The sequence below is a fragment of the Pholcus phalangioides genome, unplaced genomic scaffold, assembly GCF_987345545.1.
Source record: "Pholcus phalangioides strain wild (caught in Gottingen) unplaced genomic scaffold, Ppha-v1.0 ptg000018l_1, whole genome shotgun sequence".
NCBI lineage: Eukaryota > Metazoa > Arthropoda > Arachnida > Araneae > Pholcidae > Pholcus > Pholcus phalangioides.
This window is the reverse complement of record NW_028301611.1, coordinates 16,749,308-16,768,605: the sequence shown is the minus strand read 5'-3', so window position 1 is coordinate 16,768,605 and position 19,298 is coordinate 16,749,308. Positions and strand designations below refer to the sequence as shown.

At 36.8% G+C, this 19,298-nt stretch overlaps 1 protein-coding gene across 1 annotated transcript in view; it reads left to right on the top strand.

Moving 5' to 3' along the window:
* The window catches only part of LOC149071777 (zwei Ig domain protein zig-8-like), a 233,021-nt gene that overhangs the window by 195,352 nt on the left and 18,371 nt on the right, over positions 1–19,298 (top strand). The window contains exon 3 of the mRNA XM_089247846.1: positions 9,549–9,759. Within this exon, the coding sequence (XP_089103972.1) occupies positions 9,549–9,759 (211 nt within the window). The remainder of the gene's footprint in view (positions 1–9,548; positions 9,760–19,298) is intronic.

Here is a 19,298-nt window from a genome sequence, read left to right as displayed (position 1 = left end):
ATTTGTTTTTTAATGTTTCGGTCCAATGAAAGCAGAAGGAATATCGTATTAACCGATGTTTCCTAGTATCTGATTATTTTATAAGTAGGCAAAACTAATCAAAATAATCACTTATTCTATAAATTATTGAGCAATTGATTTCTCCGGTAAGTAAAAAACGGTAGAAGGCGAAAAAATATCAACAAAATTTATATCGCATCAAATTAAAAAGTAATATTGATATTCAATGATAGATGACGCTAAAAACTGAAACTAATTTACTCAAGTGCGCACAAAAGCGAAACTTAAACTGACTCAAAACAAAACGAAACTGACTTAAAATGAAACCAAACTTATCATTTGAACAATTTTAAACTTAAAAATTATATTAACCGATATTTTTTTTTTTGACTGCCACTAATTTCTTTATAATTGAGTATATTTGTAATGTATATTTTTCAAAACAGTAATGTCTAAGATAAATGTTAGTAAAAAGTATGATAAACTATTCGTATAACATTCATCAATTCGGAAATTAATGTTTTAAGTCAACAACAGAGGGCGCTAATCAAAATTTTTAAGGAAACGTAATTCTGTGGTGTTTGGTCAGAACATGATAACTCCAAAATCACACATTTTTGAGATATTACACTTTCATTGTTATTTAAAAATCAGAAAAAAATCATACACACAAATGCAAATGAAAATATCATACGTCAGAATATTGTTTAGCCGTACGCACGTGTTTGGGCATTTATCTCGCTTCTAATTAGTTATAAATAACAAGACCTACTACTAGATCAAAAAGACATTTGTTGGAGATATCATGTTCTGACCAAACGCCACAGAATTTTTTTGTGGATATTATATGCTGAAGTGAACTAGGAAAGAAAAAGCACCTTGTCTCTTCCGGGACTCGAACCCAGACTCTCTTGCAGTGGGCTCGAGTCCCGGCAGAGACAAGATGACTTTTCTTTCCGAATTTACCTCAGGATAATATCCAGAAAATATTTGTATCCTTGATATCTGGAGCCAAGAAAAGCCACCTGTCTCTGTCTCTCTAAAAACATTTTTGTTTTTTCGTGGCTGATGAATCAACAAGTTTTTCATTGCTCTTTGGATTTCTTAACCATGTTCCACACAATTTTTAAACATGATTCTGATTATTTAAATAACATCTTCGAGAAGTTTCAAAATCATCACTCCCCTCTTCCATCATATACAATGAAGATAATCAGAATGGAGGCAATCAGCTTGTTACGGGAACAAGCTGATAAATTCCAAACCTTACCATCTGCTGGATAGTCCCTTGATGCTCAGTGTTGAAAATTCAAATAAAAAAATATTTTTGGAATGTCCAATGCTAAAAACATTTAATAACTACAGAATATGGCCTCTGAAATTCACGAATGAACATAAAATAATATCGATATAGGAATTTACTGTGGGAAAACTTCAAAAAATACATTTTTGCAAACAAATGTTTGGAAACAGGCAAAAAAAAGGCGTTTATGTCATTTTGCCTGAACTTCTGGACTGTAATTATAATCATCACCAGTAGAAAAGCTTATATGCTTTAACTGAAATAATCATGAAGGTAATCATTGAATCATAGGAAAACATCTGTGTTGTCGTTAAATATCGTATGACAACGAAATCAAGCATCTATCCTCGATGGTTTGAGTGAGCACCAGGCCCCTACAAGGGTTGGACCGGCAGAGCTCTAGCATGATGGCCGGGACAAATCTCATTATTATTATTTTTTTTAATTTACACTGCAAATTCAATATAGATCAAGCACCAGTAACGATCCCTGATTGGGGGGGGGGGGCACTGATGGCCACCGAGATGCTAGCGTGAAGGAGGGAAAATCTACTCCAACATGAAATGTGGAGTAGTTTTGTGTAAATGTGGTTTATTTTTGTAGATGGGGGCAAGTAGTCCGCACAACATGTGAATGTCTGTTACATCTGCTCAGTCGTGTTCGAGTACAGAATTTAGCTATCTATGCGGAATGACAAAATTAAATGCTACCTTATAGAATATGAGGATCTTTTTTTCCTTAGCAGCAAAAATCTCTATGTACACGGATACCTGCTCAGTCATTCTCCGAATCTAAACGTCTATATTTTATAAAATTATTTACCATGAAAAAATTATGTTATTGTCAATTTGATCCATGACTAATAAATGGGTAAAAATGCAAATTTGTAAGAATAAATATTCCATCTGGAAAATATTGAAAATAGCTATACCTTTCAGTGTAATAATATTACATATAAGAATTATCATTTAACTGGAGCTCCTGCTGTTACCTATGAAATTGAGAACACAGATGTTATAATTCTTCGATTAAAATTGCTGACCGGTTTTTGATTTACGTACCGCATAAGAAAAGAATGTGGTATGATAATAATAAATAGTTTAGGAGCAATAATATTAGTTAATTTATTGAGTTTGATTTAAAATGTTTGTTGTAAAAAAAACAGGAGTAATATCTGCATAGGAGTGATATACCTCCTTGGCTTTTTGTAAATGCGATCAATGAAGATCTCGACCAATGTTACTGCTCTGGATACTCTTTGACAGCAATTTGCCTACTGTATTTCGAACGGTATTTGTAAGCAAAATCAAAACAAAATAGAATGATCGTTCATTGTGTAGAATTTCTAGCCTTTGCACAAACAAAAACAATAGTAAATACGATGATTTGTGACGAGACGGACTTTTAACATTGGCGGCGTCACCTACATCATGCACTATACATTCATCTCATTGAAGCTATGCGTGAAGCAATTGCAGTAGAGACAGAGAGAGAGAGATGAGCTCTCTACACGCGGGACCGCAAAAGCCCTAAATTAATGTCTCTGCTAATTTGACGCGCCGTATATGACAAACGACATTGCGGCCAAGACCAATCAAAATTTGAATTCCCTCTTTGTGCAAGCGAGATGCGTACTCTACTGCCACTGCAACAACTACTACCACCACCACCTCCAGCGCTACACCGGAGACTGTGTTCCCTCTGTCATATGCATAATTGGCACAGAATATATATGTGTGTCATCCGTAGTACAATAGCGAGAGGAGTTCTCAGAGCACAAATTATGCCGGTATAGATATATGTGTCCCAGTCGTATTAGCTCTCGTTAACCATAGAGCGAAAAAAGTGTTTATTAATCAAGATGTCATGGATGTATTCTTGAGAAAAACAGTTATACGACGACATAAACATATTTTCTATGCAGGATAATTGACGAATATTATCAGAACAAAAACCTGTTTTTTTGTGCGTTAAAATATTGGAAACCAGCACGAGCCAATTATTTAAACCCCTTACGATCACGGACCAAATATTTCATCCAAACGCCACTAGTGGAATAAATAATTTTCAACCCAGTTCTTTGTTTCCTTTCCTATCTTCTCACCATCGCTAAAATTATTGTAACCCTGTGAAGCGAAGTTGATTTTACCTATCCCGTTTTTTTCCATACTCCTGTTAGTGATATTTTTTCCTCGCATGTAATGTTTATTTCTACTTTTCACATGTAAGAGCAAAAAGAACACGGTGGGTGTGTGTGAGAATGAATAAAGACTAAAAAAATACTTTCTTACAATATTTATCTAAAATTATACTGTTTTGCCCATTTTGTGTTCACTTCCTATTATTCTTATTTTTTTCCCCCTTTCTTTCTTTTTCTAACGTGTGGTGTTGTGAAGGGTTAAGCCATCCATTAAAAGGGGTAAGGGTGATTCGTGATCATATTGTTTACCAAAGAAAAATCTACTTAAAACATCATTGAGACATTCAATAATAGAGTCAGGAGAGAAAGTAGTTTTAACACGCTGTATTACGCCACATAATTATAATCAATATTAAATGCGTATTATGGTTATCGACGTGGAATTAAGAGCTCTATGAAGTAGTTTACTATGTCACATACCAGGCCTGGTAACGGAGGTGGTGGATTATCCGGTTGAATATATCATAGTTCAGGAAGTGGAGGGTCATCCAGTTGAAGATACCATATATTAATGACTTTCCATGACTATTTATTATCCGTGCCCGTTGCACTTTACTTTAACTTGATTAATTTGATTCTTCGATTTACATAATTTTTGATTTCCTTTCACTATATGTAATCTTTGACGAATCAATAAATTTTGGTTTTACCGGAGATGCCCTGTTCCCCCCCTCGGGGGGGGGGGGCAAAGTGCTTGCGTTGCTTCTTGCGACAGAGCCTGGGTGTCTCGCGGTTTCTCCAGTTTCTCCAGGTTTGCCATCTTTCCCGTCATCTCATAGAAATTGACGATGAAGTCATATAGGAAGAGGTTAGAATTTTCGACAGAGCCTAGCCCTCCTTGAAGATCGTAGTTGAACGGCCGGGCGGTACAATTATTTCTTTCCGTCTTGACGACACGCCATCCTTCGTTCTCCTCCATTATGCAGGGTCCATGTGGATCGTGCGGTCGCTCACTTTCTCCTTTTTTCTTTTTACATTCACTTTAGTTTATACTTCTTTTAGCTTTTACATGATGTAGATTGTCGGAGTCGAGGTTAAACAGATCTCCCTCGATCGCTACTAGAAGAGGGGAAAAAAAGGGAAGAGAGAAAAAACAGGAGCGAGCTTGGCTTGTGTTGCCACGGCCTCAGGTGCAAACGACCATTTGGCGCAACGCTCTACAACAGCGGTTACGTTAAAACAAGATTACCAGATTTATCGCTGATTTGTCAGTTAGGGATAATCTAAATTTGTTACCAAAATATTATGCGTGAAATGTTTAAATACTGCGGAAATAATTTACTCTGGTTTATACATATACTACTAGTATTAAGAAATATTTAAATGAGTAAGTCATTAAGTAGAGAGAAAACACAGATCTGCGTTGTTTGAAAAAAATATTGTTTAGAAAAAACTTGTGACAATCACACTGTCAGCGATTTCAAGTTTTCTGAACATTGTTTAGCGGTGATCGAATAGGATGCTCGGTTTCATTCTTAAATAGGTCTCATCACGTTCTCTGAAAGTCATCCTTCCGTCTCTCCGGCGTTTAGTCCAACCTAGCCTGGAATATGCTGTAAGGTTTTGGAGACCTGCGTACAGAGGGACGTAGACTTGGTTGAGGGTGTGGAGAGAAGAGCTGTGTGCTCTTATTGGCCCACAATGCATTAGCTATGAAAACTTGGGAACTTGGGCAGATTTCGGGGGATACGATCACAGTGTTCAAAATTTTCAACGGGTCGGATGGATGCGTTGGACCATGAGTTATTAATACACCATCTACCAACTGCTTCGACGTATGGATGCAATACACATACTCTCTAATATATTTAATTATTATTCCTCTATTCTCTAACAGGTTTGTTGGTACTATACGGGATGATTGTACACTGTGGAGTAGTGGTAGGACGGCTCCACAATCACTCTTTCGTTGATGATTGTTGGTGAACCCAGATTTTTTTGTAACACATCTTTCTTTTTATTGTATTGTGCAATGAAATCTGTACGAAACGGAACGTCAAGAGGCTGAAACAACATTACATTTTAGACCAGTTTCCATTTCATAAAGGTGTACATACACATATAAGCATTAATTAATGAAGAGGGTATTTTTTGATTTTGTCGAAGACAGGTTTTTGGCATATGAAGTGTACATCTTAGCAGTGAAACCTTGGCATACGGAGACACTGTAATTCCAAATTTCCAATAACTCATTTTTTGTTCAAAGGAAAAATTATCATTATACTCTCTGTAGTATCATCACGAACGTGATTCTTTAACGCGTTATCTTCATTAATCGAGGTACCACTGTATCTGCAATACATGAGCACCATCTATCTTGCGCAAACGACAACTGAAAAAACCGTTCTTCTTTCACAGCTGTTTTAAGAGCAGCTTTTATCCGAGCATTTCTGCAACTTAGTGGTTAAAGAGTGATTTTGAGGCCATCTACGAGGTTTTTTTTTTTAAAGTCATGTTTTGAATAACAGAAATATGGGTTTCGGTTCGAAAATTTTATAAAAGTAAGAGAATAAGTGCTGTTCAATTAATATTTTGTCAAAAAAATATGTATATATATATATATATATATTGCGATTTTGTATTTAGAATTGGTATATTTTCAGTGTTTCTGCTAGTGATTATACACTAAAAACTACTACTTTTGCATCCACATATTATTGATAAAATAATATTGCTTCGCCATCGTTCTGCATAATGGCCTAAAATTTTTAGAAAGGAATCAAAACATTTTAAGATATGACTGTTTACGTGAAAAACGTACAAATATTTTTCGTGAAAAATATTCAATATTTGCAATACAAAATCATGTAAATAAAAAAGTTTCAGAGACATCATCTAGTTCTTTGCGCGTTGCACAGCAAGATGCTTTTAAAACACAACAGAATAGTTTCATAGCGATGTTTTGAAAAATGTCGGAGGAATCATGTTTTCCGTAAAGGAAAAAAAAACACATTTCTTCTCAGAAAACGCATTCAAAGATTTTATTTTCAGACTAAGAGTATTAAATTAGTTTTACTTAATTTGCAATAACTTTCCTTCTAGTTACTCTAGGGAAGGAAATAAAACAATTTGGATTCTAGAATAACTGCACTTTCAAATTAACACATAAAAACGATTTATTGTTTATTGTGAAATTTGCTATTTGAAGGTAGGAAGTCATCTTAACTTACCAACAGTGCATATGTTAATGCCAAAGCCGGAAGTTGGCCACTTCGAGGAGTGGCGAGCCCAGTTAATCCAGCCAATGTCCGAAATTCAGGCTTTCGCCGTGCTATGGCCGGCCTCTATATGGCGTTTCCTATGCATGCGTATATATGAATCACACATATATTAATATTCAGATTCCTTTGATCATTAGGGTTGTCATAGCTAACCATAATAATTATGGTTAATTACAAATGGCCATTATTATCACAAAAAATACGCCAACGTGGAGATGATACCGAATCATAGGGATCGATATATAGGGGGCCTGCTAAAGCCCGTAATTCGGGCACTGTCCGGATCAACTGGGCTGGGCACTTTACGAAGTAGACAACTTCGGGCTTTGGCAGTACCATGTACCCATATCATTCCACCATATGAGCATTAACATCAGTAGGTAAAACGAAATAAAAATGTTAGTAACTGTTTAATACCGATTAAAAAAAATAATAAGAAAACTGTTACAAGTCTTTTCTTCCGAACATACTAATGATGTTAAGAATTCAATGGGTTTCCGAAAAACGCAAACTTCTTAAACCTCGTACGGAATGGATAAGAAAAATAAAAAAACCATGAAGAGATCCTTTTACAAGGAGAGAAAAATTACAGTGAATATTGACTCAAATTCATTCCCGTTCATCGGTCACTTAAAAAAAGAAAATCCTGGATGAAGGTATAACTCTCACAGAAAACCATGATTTTTAAATCTCTGGGAATTATCGAAATTGATCTAAATTCGATTTCTCATCACATTTCCATTATATATCCATTACTAGTGGAGGATCTCTCGAAGAGAGGGAATTTTCTCCAGTCTTTTGACTCTGGTTTTTCTTTCTTCTGCTCGTAGTGCCATAGAAAAACCCTCTTGAGTCCAGATTTTGACGTTAGAACGCATTATCGGAATTCCAATGGGGATTTTTGAATGAAAAACAGAAAGAAAATGGTGGAGAGGTTGAAGACATGAAGTGGACCCTTTAGCCACACTATCATTACTCTCCTGTTTCGAAAGGTTCTCGTGAAGTAATTTATGGATTGTTAAGTATATTTTTTTTTCTCCCAGGTGGTGAAAGAAATAACAATAAAATTATAAATATCGAATTTTTCTGAATTTTTCTCTTTGGTTTCCGAAAATCATTGTAATGCTTGGCTTTTTTCCCCTGTAATATTCGTAATAGTTAAATGCAAGTTTGTCGGATGAAATTCTAGAGCTTTTTGTTTCTATTGTTATTCTGCTCAACCCTGAGGTTTCACGAGAGCTTTTCTAGATTCTTGCCAGTATAGAAAATAAATGTTGTAAAACTTCGATTTGTGAATTCTAAAACTGCAGTATTTTCCATTTGGAAAATTCTCTCAAATATTGAAGCCAGACCTTCAATACGATACGTACATGAAACAAAAATTCAGGTGCTTTTAATTTTAGCTCAAAATACGGGAGACAGATGACAGTACCAGCAGAGCATTTTATTGATAATCCAAATAAATATCTGTATTGCAAAATATGAGAGTACCCGTGTTTTTCTTTTTTAGTTCCGTGACAGTCTCCAGACCATCAATGACTGAACAAACATCTTTCTCATGGAGAATTTTAGTTTATGTTATGAAGAAAATATTGGTAAATGAAGATAAATTTGAAGCAATAGAAAGTTTCAATGAAGAGACTTTTCAGTAGTCAACAGGCTTATTTTCCCACCAAAATAGCTGAGATGCTTCTTCTATATCCTCTTATTGAAGAATTGGGAAAAAAGTGAATCAAAAATTCAGTTCTAATAAAAGTTCAGGGGATATTCTAATGCGAATTGTGCTGCGCACGCTAATCTGGCACAAAAATATAGGAAGCCTGCTCGAGCTTTTTATTGCAGGGTTATACAAACATGTCTTGTAGAACCATTTTTGCGTTCTTGTTTTTCCGCTAAAGAAGTTGAGTATGAAATTACGTCTTCTGCAGGTCAAACTCTTCTATGAGCACAGTGATTTTGCGTCAAAAGTTATTCCGAGTTTTTTAATATTTTTAAATCTCTCTCTACCGCTTTTTTTAAGATGTTCCCATAAAAAAAAAGTTTCATGATTTCCTCATGGTTTGTTGGAATTTTCGACAGTTCAATACTCGATATCCAATCATAGGTATCCAGTAAATATCAGTATTTCTTTCTGAACATGTACAGTCTATTGATATATCGACCGAGTGGCGTGGTGTTAAGATATCACCGTGCCGTTGGATCTATCACAGTAAAGGTTGCCACCGGGTCCCAGGGTCGAACCGAGGAAATAATATAGATAAGAAGATATTTTCCCATAACGAGCTTGGTGATAGATGGTGCATTCATTTCCAACACAACTTGTTAGCGGCAGTAAATTGCAGCATAACGATATGGCCGGAGTTTCTATGCGGTGAAGTGGTCTATTAATGTTCGCTCAAAACGGCTGCTCATTTCAGAAACCTTGATCCTCCCACCGTGTTTCAAGCCCTTTCGATTCTGGCATATTTTCTTCATCTTCTTCGGAGAAAAAGTATGGACGTCTACAGGTCCTCTGACTCTAAAGAGGATAGGTGCCGGGACTTGGTAGGTGACGCCATTTGAGCGCATCATTCTCAATGAACATTGTATGGAGACTGAGCCCCAAACCATAAATACAGAAACCACGCATATAATTAACGCATTGTAATTAATACAAAAAGCTTGTGCATTAATCATTTGGCTGCCTCGAGAATTTGCTGCTCACGAATGCCCTGAGAAATCAAACAGAACTTCAGATATTACCCGGTATGGGCCGAGATTTCATTAAATGATTTCAAGTATCATTATTGCTTCAAAATTTCATAATCTGTGGTTTGTCTTTCAGGTATCCTGGATAAGGAGAAGGGATTTCCATGTCTTGACAGTGGGTCTCGTGACGTATACAGCCGATGACAGGTTCGTAGCTGTAAACATGGAACGATCAGACGACTGGATGTTGCAAATAAAGTTGGCGCAGTTGGCTGACGAAGGGCTTTACGAGTGCCAAGTCAACACGCATCCACTCATAAGTTTCTTCGTGCACCTCACTGTACTAGGTAGGTAGGACGGATCATTTCGAATATACTTTGTGTCTTGAAGATTAAAATTTCTATTAGTACTAAAAGGGGGTTTTCCATGACCATCGAGTGGACGAGAACGATCGTTAATCATGGAAAATCGTCTTTATGAACTTTATACAGACCGAGAAAAAAGGGAAATGCGATTTTTAACAAATTGGACGTTTCGCAATTTATAATGTATGAATTCATAAGTTACTATACTTCAATCACTGGGTAACTGATCATTTCTTTCAGCAATATGTTTTTGAGATCAAACAACAAAAAGTTTGGAAGCCAAACTCTTAAAAACCCAAAATAAAGAACAACTTTTGCGAGTATCTAACACATGTAAGTTTTTCTTCTTTAAGGGATTACGTGTTACGGGATTAATAAGAGTTCCGTGACGTTTGATCACGCGGAACACCAAAAGAATCTATCACGGAAATTCAGGATTCCGTGGGAACACCAGTTGGAAAGTCATGAAGTCCAATATATTTCATAATTTAAATGTTGAAAAAGTGTTCTTTTTATGGTAAAGTTTCGCATTTAATGATTTCAATATTATCGGTGGTGTTCAACTCAACCTGACTATGTTACGATAAATGTGATAAACATGAGTATTTTTGGTAAATTTGAAAAATATCTCTAAATTAATCACTTTTACCGGTGATTATGCAGAATGCCCAGACGTTGCGTCGTCCATAAACAAGATAAATCGTACTTGTATGATATTCTGTACATGATAATTCATGCATGTACTGTATCATCATGTCGGGGCGCGATCGTAAATTTCTTATTATCGTATAGGGGTCCGACTATATTCATCACGCATCCTAGACTAATTTGAAATTTTTTTGTTCATATTTATCAAATTCATCAATTACACTGCATATATTGTTATTATGGAATTACATCTATAGTAACAGATAAAGGCTATAAATTTCAAGTATTTATCAAATATATCACCGACACTTGTAGCCATAATGCATAATCGCCGGTAAAAGTGACAATAAGTGACAATATACGCATATAAATATTGGAAATTTCAGTAAACTGAAGATGTAAAGAAGAGTAAATATTATGCATATTACTTCGGCTTCAAAAACCGAACCTAACCCCGACGCGCCACTGAAGACTGATGTTTGCCGTATATATGTTGGGGCGGAATTTTATTATTTTTCTCTAAATATTACCTACTAGCTATAAATTAAATTATTTATAATCCTCGGATAAGTCGCAATCTGGTGTCAGTGTCAGCAAATATGATCTTTGGTTTGAGTTAGGTCCAACCGTCCATGAACGGTCCCGTTCAGCACACACGAGTTCTACAGAAACATAGAGAGTCATTGCTTTCGTAGTCTAGGGATCTAGGGGAATCACATAAAAGCTAGAAGACGTGGGTTCGATTCCCCGCAAGTGCAGTTGGATTTTCTGTCTTTTCTAAATTCATCTTCGCATAAGATAGCTGTTGGAATATTCGTAAATGATGGATGTACTGCAAAACTTCGATTAACCGTCACCCTCCGGACCAAGGCTGTGACGAATAACAGAAATCTCTTGTACAGTAACGAGGTTTCACTGTGGTCTTGCGACGAAAACGGAAATACATACAATACTTTAAAAGTGAATTATGCATACATATTGCATTTAATTATGTACACAAACAAAATTATCAATATAAATTGCAATATACGGTCAGCCCACCAATGGCGATATTAAAAATAGCGTGTTTTATGTTGTATCTCTTCCGAAATTCTCTGACAGTCAATGCATCAGATATAAGCGAGCCTTCGATAAAAGCTTTTCTGTAACGTCACTTCATATTTTCAATAGGCTATTTCCAGACTATGAACCAGGGCATAATTATTATGCCCTGGTCCATAGCCTGGATAAGTGGCATTTTATTCGCTGGCAGAAAGACGCATTTATTCTGCCATCATCACTTTTGAGTTCACAAGAGTGGTCACAGGGCCATCATTTCAACTTTTCCCGGGGGGGGGGGGGGCAAAGCACATGTACTCAATGTATGTATATACCTTTATATGCGAATTTTAGTGTATTTTCAAAAGCCGAGGGGGCAACGCCCCCCCCCCCCTAAATGACAGCCCTGTCAGGCCATTGTTCATTAACAGCAGTGCTTCCTGCGGCAACTGATTTTTTTGGCCGTATAAGCTCTAACTTGAGGCAAGAAAACGTTGGGGAACCATTCTGAAAATAAATTTTGGTCCATCCTAGTATTTTTTTGGGCATAATAATAAACAGGAAATGTCTTCATGCTTACATTTTTGCCGGTGACATTTGCACAGCCCATAGCAATGATCCGATCTTTTTGGACCTTAAAACCTGAGGCTATTTTTTCCGTATATTTTTTTCAGACGATGGCCGATAACAAAAACTGACAGTTAAATGTTTAACGTTTAAAGAAGTTGTAATGTACTACATTATTCGATATACAATATTATAGATCAAAAATTCCATACAGGCTAACTCGAACAAGCATTATATACATCGTTATACAGCAGCATTACAATAATGATCGTGGCTTTGTTTATCCTAGATTTTTATTATGAAGCGTAGCTATTTTTTTTCCAGGAACTGCATCAATGTCTGTAGTCCCTTTGATGCGTTTTTATTGTAAAGTGGATATCTCCACCACAATGTCTCCATATTCACTTCGTTCGATGTGTGGAAACGTGATTGCTTAGTAAATTTGCAATCTGCGGGGTAGTGATGAGAAGGACCAATCTTACCTCATATGCGTAGTTAGTTAAATTTTGAATCCATGAAAACATGTGAGTAATGGCCCCTGTTCCGTCAAGAGCAGAACCTGTTCCCTGAATGATTCATGAGGTTTTGTGTTTGCATTCATTGGGTTGAATTATTAGGTGAGATTGAACTCCAGGTTTAGTTACGCACATTACGCCAGTAAAAGTGAAAAAAAAAACCACTTATCAAACTTATCAAGACGATTCGTAAGTAAGCATGATGATCGGGAATCATGTATAGTGACCGTGTTTATATCACATTTACCATATTACATATATCTTAAAATTTGAAGTAATATCCACTATTCCATGTATTAAATAAATCACGTCGCAATCCATCTTATGCAATACTTCGCAGACATGGTGTTTGAAGAGCCAGAGCTTGAGGGAAAAAAATAGAAGAAAAATAAAATTCTCTAAATATTTTAGTGCTATGAATGATCCTATTTTCGCCATATCTTCCATAAAGAGATGAGCAAGATGGGAGGTTTGTAGGAGGATGAAAAAAAGAAAGACAATTTTTTTTCCTTGTTCCTTAAACTGTGTGAAGAGAAAGGAAAAAGAGGTGTTTCTCCATTCTCAATATGGCGCTTAGCGGCATATTCTATGGCTTTTTCACTCCAAAAAAGATGGGATTCTGAAAATTGCATTTCCATAAGAAGGGATATATATCTCCCTCCCTCTATCCCTTTTCCAAGATGGGTACCATGCAAAAAGCGGTACTGGTATAAAAAATAAAACCCAAGTTATCCCCATACCAGTGAAAGTGCCGAGATATAGATGCCACTATACGCAAGCGTATTAGAACGTTCAAGGGGGGGGGGAAATGCGGCTTTAGAATAAAATACTTTTTTTTGTATACTTTGCAAACTCTCCGGAAAATATCGTGTTGTAAACTGAGCAAAGGCGATGAAAAAGGATCAAATTTTCCTCCTATATTGACGTGAAATATTCGAAAGAATCTAAATTCAAATTTTTGGAAATATAGACGCAATCGACTGCATGTGTTTTCTCATTTCAAAGATTGTATGTCATCCGAGAAAGTTTCCCATTCTGTGTTTTTTATTGTGAATCACACATTTGTTTCGTTTTGATCTGAGTAGCTGTATATAAAGCAGAGGTCCTTGACATTTTCAACTTTGACCCAAAATCAACAAGAACAGCTTTCCGACAAATGGGACTATTTGTTATTCGATGTAAGTGGAATAAGTGTCGCAATAAGTGCATTTATACCTGGGCTGTAAGTGGTACGACACATTTCGGAACGCTCGTCTTTGAAAATCAAGTTTCAGTCTTGACTCATAACTCAAGATCCCTTGGCTATAAGTGGATTTGTGCGACCAATCTCTTAAGCCCGTGCGAATCAAGTTTTGGTCACGACTTATGGCTCAATAACTCCTTGCTTTTAAATGAGTTTTTGCGAACCATTTCGTACGAACTATCTCAGAAGACCCCTGTGAACCAAGTTTGGTGTGTGGCCTATAGCTCAAGAATCCCTAGCTGCAAGTGAAGTTGTTCGACCCATCTCGGAAACCGCTGTGAATCCAGTTTGGGTTGTGACTGATTGCTGAAGAACTTCTAGCATCTGCTAGTGGATTTTCACGATCCTTCTTGGAAGCTGCTGCGTGCTAATCCCGTTTCGGTCGTGTATGTATAATTTATTTTTCCCCGTTTTCCGCTCAGGATAATGTTTTCACTTTTTTTCGAATTTCTGAATTAGGGAAGCAGAAATTTATTTCATTGAAAGAAGGAGAGAGAAAAAGAAACATTAGGCCGGTAAAAAGTGCAAACTTTTTCCAGGGTTCGCACACATAAAAATTTACAGAAATTAACTTTTTATACAGTTTCGTGGGCTGAAAGTTAAAATTATTGTTTGGGCATATTATTACTTCGATGGTGAGTTTTCATTGGCCATAAAGTCGCAATTTTTAGAGACTACACAAATAGAGTAAATAGATTGTCAACAAGTAAATTTTGACAATTAATTTTGCAATTACAGAATTTTTACGATTTTCAATTTATTTTACGTTTTGAATTTTGTAAACACTTTTCAGTCACTGGCTGAAAATGTGCAAACGTCAAAATCGAATTTTCCCCATTAATATTGTATTCATCATCATGCACTTTTTCGTAAATAACTTCTCAGAACGACTTTTACATTTCACTAATAGAATGTTTCAATACACAGAATCTAAAAAGTTGATTATCTTCGTATATTTTTTTAAGTACACTGCTGGCCACCGTAAATGCAACACACTGAAGGAAGCATGCAAATAATATGAAATTTACAACATGCATTAGCGGAGGTGAGATATTCAAATTATTAGAATTTCAGCGCAGACACACATCACGCGCGCCTGTGGCGCTACTTCAAAGCGCTATTTAAGGCTTGGAGATTTCGACGATTTGAAGTACGGCAATTGTGTTTTTCTTGTGTTTTTTTCAAAAAAACGATCAATTATGCCTCGTAGAAAACAGCGATCATCTTTTGATCAAGTATCCGAGTTCGACAGAGGAAGGATAGTGGCCTACCGAGATTGTGGATTATCTTTCAGGGAAATCGGTAGTCGTGTTGGACGAAACCAAACAACTGTAATGCGGATATGTGATCGTTGGATGCAGGAGGGTACGACGGACCGACGTGTTCGATCGCATCCACCTCAGTGCACCACTTAACGTGATGACTGGCGTATTGTGCGTATGGCAGTGACGGATCGCTCAGCCACATCACGAACCATAGCACAGCACATTCAGTCTGTACCGCATCATCCAGTGTCTGCGCGTACCATTCGACGCCGTTTACAGCAGAATGGTCTGTCCGCAAGACGTCCATTGCTTCGTCTACCCTTGACGCAGAACCACAGACGTCTCCACCGCCAATGGTGCGATGAAAGAAGGATGTGGACGGCACAAAGGAATGAAATTGTCTTTACTGACGAGTCACGCTTCTGTCTGCAACACCACGATGGTCGGATTCGAGTCTGGAGACACCGTGGAGAGAGGATGCTGAACAGCTGCGTTATGCACCGCCACACTGGTCCTGCACCGGGTATTATGGTATGGGGCGGTATTGGATATCACTCTCGCACTCCTCTAGTACGCATTGCCGGTACTTTAAAAAGCCAGCGCTATATCTCCGAGGTGTTGGAGCCAGTTGTCCTTCCTTGCCTTCAAGGCTTGCCCACAGCCATATTTCAAAAGGATAATGCGCGACCACACGCGGCACGCATTGTCCAAAGGTTCTTCGTCTATCGCCAGATTGAATTGCTTCCCTGGCCAGCTCGCTCTCCGGATCTTTCGCCGATAGAAAACATGTGGTCCATGGTTGCTCAACGATTGACCCAGATTACATCCCCAGGTGCCACACCAGATCAACTTTGGCAACGCGTGGAAGCTGCTTGGTCTGCTGTACCCCGAGAACACATCCAAAGTCTCTTTGAATCAATGCCGAGGCGTGTGGCAGCGGTGATCTCCAACAATGGCGGCTGCTCTGGCTACTGATTTTGGCAGAAACCACACTTCACAGAAGTCTATAAATTTAATCATTTGATGCTTGGTCAACATGTTATCTACAAAATAAATATTGTTGCGATATCTCTTGTCTTTCTTGGTGTTGCAATTTGGGTGGCCAGCAGTGTATACGGACACTAAGAAAATTTAATAATAACCTCAGCTCATTTGGATACTTTTTTTGTCACTAAAAGTACAGGGTGGACAAAAACTCCGTAGAAACTTTGAAAATGAATAAAAACCGGAAAAAAACCGAAAAAAAAAACGGTTTGCAGGGTTAGCATCGTATGTCACCGAAATTTTTAAAACAGGTAAAAAATAACAAAAACAGCCGATAGGTGGCACTGACATGCACAAGTCAAAGAAAAGATACGCAAATAAAGAACAGAATGCCTCCAAATCGTTTATTACAGTAGTATGTGTTCCACATGACCAACCCCACAGGGGATAACGCATTGCAGGCGAGTCAAAAATCCGGCAACGGCAGAGTGCAGCAGGTCCACATACACGGTGTACAACGGTGAACTGGTTGTGTATTAGGAGCACAAGTTCTTATAATCGTCTCATTTGCATATTTCCACCGAAGTAATTCGTACCAGTGACACATATCGGCTGTTTTTTTTTTAGTTATTTTTTCCTGTCACAAACTCCCCGTGGCCTAGTGATGCTAACGCTGTAAACCGTTTTTTTATTTCTGTTACTTTTCCGGTTTTTATTCATTTTTTAAAGTTTCTAAGGACTTTTTGCACACCCTGTATGTTTCTGAGGTCAACGGTTGCAGATATATCCCCGTGAAAAGAATTTTGAGCATCCCATATACGAAGCATTTATTATTGAAGACAAAATTATCATTCACTATTCCATATATCTCTATGGAGTTTTGAGAAAAGAACTTGTGTGAACATTATTTCTCAGTTTTTTACTCACATCATGAGTATTAATTCATTCTCGTATGAAAATGATCAAAGAATGTTTCCGTAGAAACGCTAATTAAATTTGCATATAGGAACTGAAACCTTTACCGATGTAGTTTATATACATTGCATAAATATTACTCATGCTCCTAATCACCAAAGATGTATCGCAACAAGTTTGATGCCAAAAAATTATAACTTGTAACCAAACTTATACATGATGACAACTTCTGTTACTTATAGAATGTGTTACAATGTTTCGATAGGATATAAACTAATTTCTTCTCAAAGAGCAGCAATCATGAATATGCAGGAATTATGATGATGGGACTTTAGATATTTATATAAATAAATGAAAATATTATCGCCATTCTGAAGAAATAACTATTCGTTGCTTTATATTAAATAGGTGGAATGGTACTTAGAGTTTTCCAAATATGAGTCGAAAATACTTTCTGCTGAATATGCATTCATCACTCCAGTATTTAAGATACGGGACTGTTGGGCGATCAAAAAATCGAATATTTTTTTATTGTTTTAAAAAGATCTACAGATCTTCGTAGTGAGTTACTTGGACGAATCGTCATGGAAGCTGGGAAGGAAAAAACTATCCTGACAAAAATATAGCGTGGGACCAACAGAGGAGAAAAAAGGAATACGGTATTAGCCCTAGAAATTGCTTACTCTTTATACTTTTGCACATTACCAGCCAATCACAGTCAAGCAACTGTAACATCATAGAAACGTCACAGTGGACCGCAACTTTTGATCCATTTTGGCGCTATCATATTTGCTGACAATATCTAATAATGGATATACAAAAATTCCACTATAATCCGGCAACAATGATTGGTACAGTGGGAAGCTCACGGGGCATACAAAACGAAGGCTGTGAGTTCGAACACATCCATAGGCGGAGATATAGACTTGAGTGTCTGGTGGTATTATTGCTGGGAGGGGGGACACGATGATGTCAATTCACATATACATATATACATTACATCAGTCGACTCCACCTTTGACGCTGAGCCGCCCATACATTTTTTTTCCAATTTGCTATCTTCGTTTGAAAAATTTAATTTATTATTATATTTAATTTATTTAACACACACATACAGTTTCACAGATTATGGTTTATTGTATTATATTATAATTCACCACCAATTGTCAGATGCACCGGAAAGAGGTTGGGCTGTTCCCAAACAGCGAATGTGGCGAGACAGGTGAATGGAGGGCCGACCCCGTATACGTTATCGTTTATTGAATCAATAAAAATTGTTTCCATTATTTTCCGATTTAATCCAAATATGGTTCAATTGCATGAAGTTGGCAGTTATAACGTCGCCCAGCGAAGCTGTTATTGATTACAGGGTGCCGACCCTTTCCTTTGTTACTGGTTCATAATGAAAATAGATTCATTAGGAAACGAAACATATTTGCGGCAAGCTGCTGTATCTATCGCATGTCGATATCATTATTATTATATAATATATCATTATTACTATTATATAATTTATCATTATTATTATTATCATATAATGTAGCATTATTAGTATTATTATTATCATATAATGTAGCATTATTAGTATTATTATTATCATATAATGTAGCATTATTAGTATTATTATTATCATATAATGTAGCATTATTAGTATTATGATATTTATATTATAGCATTATTAAATTACATGTCATTGTAATATAATCGTGTGAGCCACGAGACGTTATGACAAAATGAAAGCGAAAACGTTAATAGACTCTGGTGTTTGGCGATAACATATCAGCTGGATTTTTTGCAAGAAATCGCCTCCTATCATATTACGCATACAGTAATGTTTCTATGACGTCGTAGTAGCTCGATTCTGATTTGCTGATAATGTGCTCAAGTATAAAGAGTACCCAATTTCTAAGCGCTAGGAATAACGTTTATCGTAGGGATATTTCTTTGTATTATTGCATTGTAGGCATTATGATCACTACGTAGCGACTGAATGCTGGTAATTGCTCTAACCTCGTTAGCTAAATAAATGTTATTATAGTTTTGAAAGCAACGGCTCATCAATGAGTACCTGTGCACTTACTACGCTACAGGGTGGAGGAACATTTCTTTCCGGAACATTTTGTTCCTCACTTTTTGTTCTGCGAGTGGTAAAAATAGAGATATATGGAAATATGTGTGACATGAAAAATTCAAATTTCACAAGTTTAAAGGAGCTTTGAGCCACGTGGCTGCATGTTTACCTCATATGTTTTGCGTCCACCCAAGTAGTCGCCTGACGTCAAATATGACGTGAAAATTTGGTCATTTTCTCTGAATGACGTCAGTCAAAAAAAAAATCATGACATT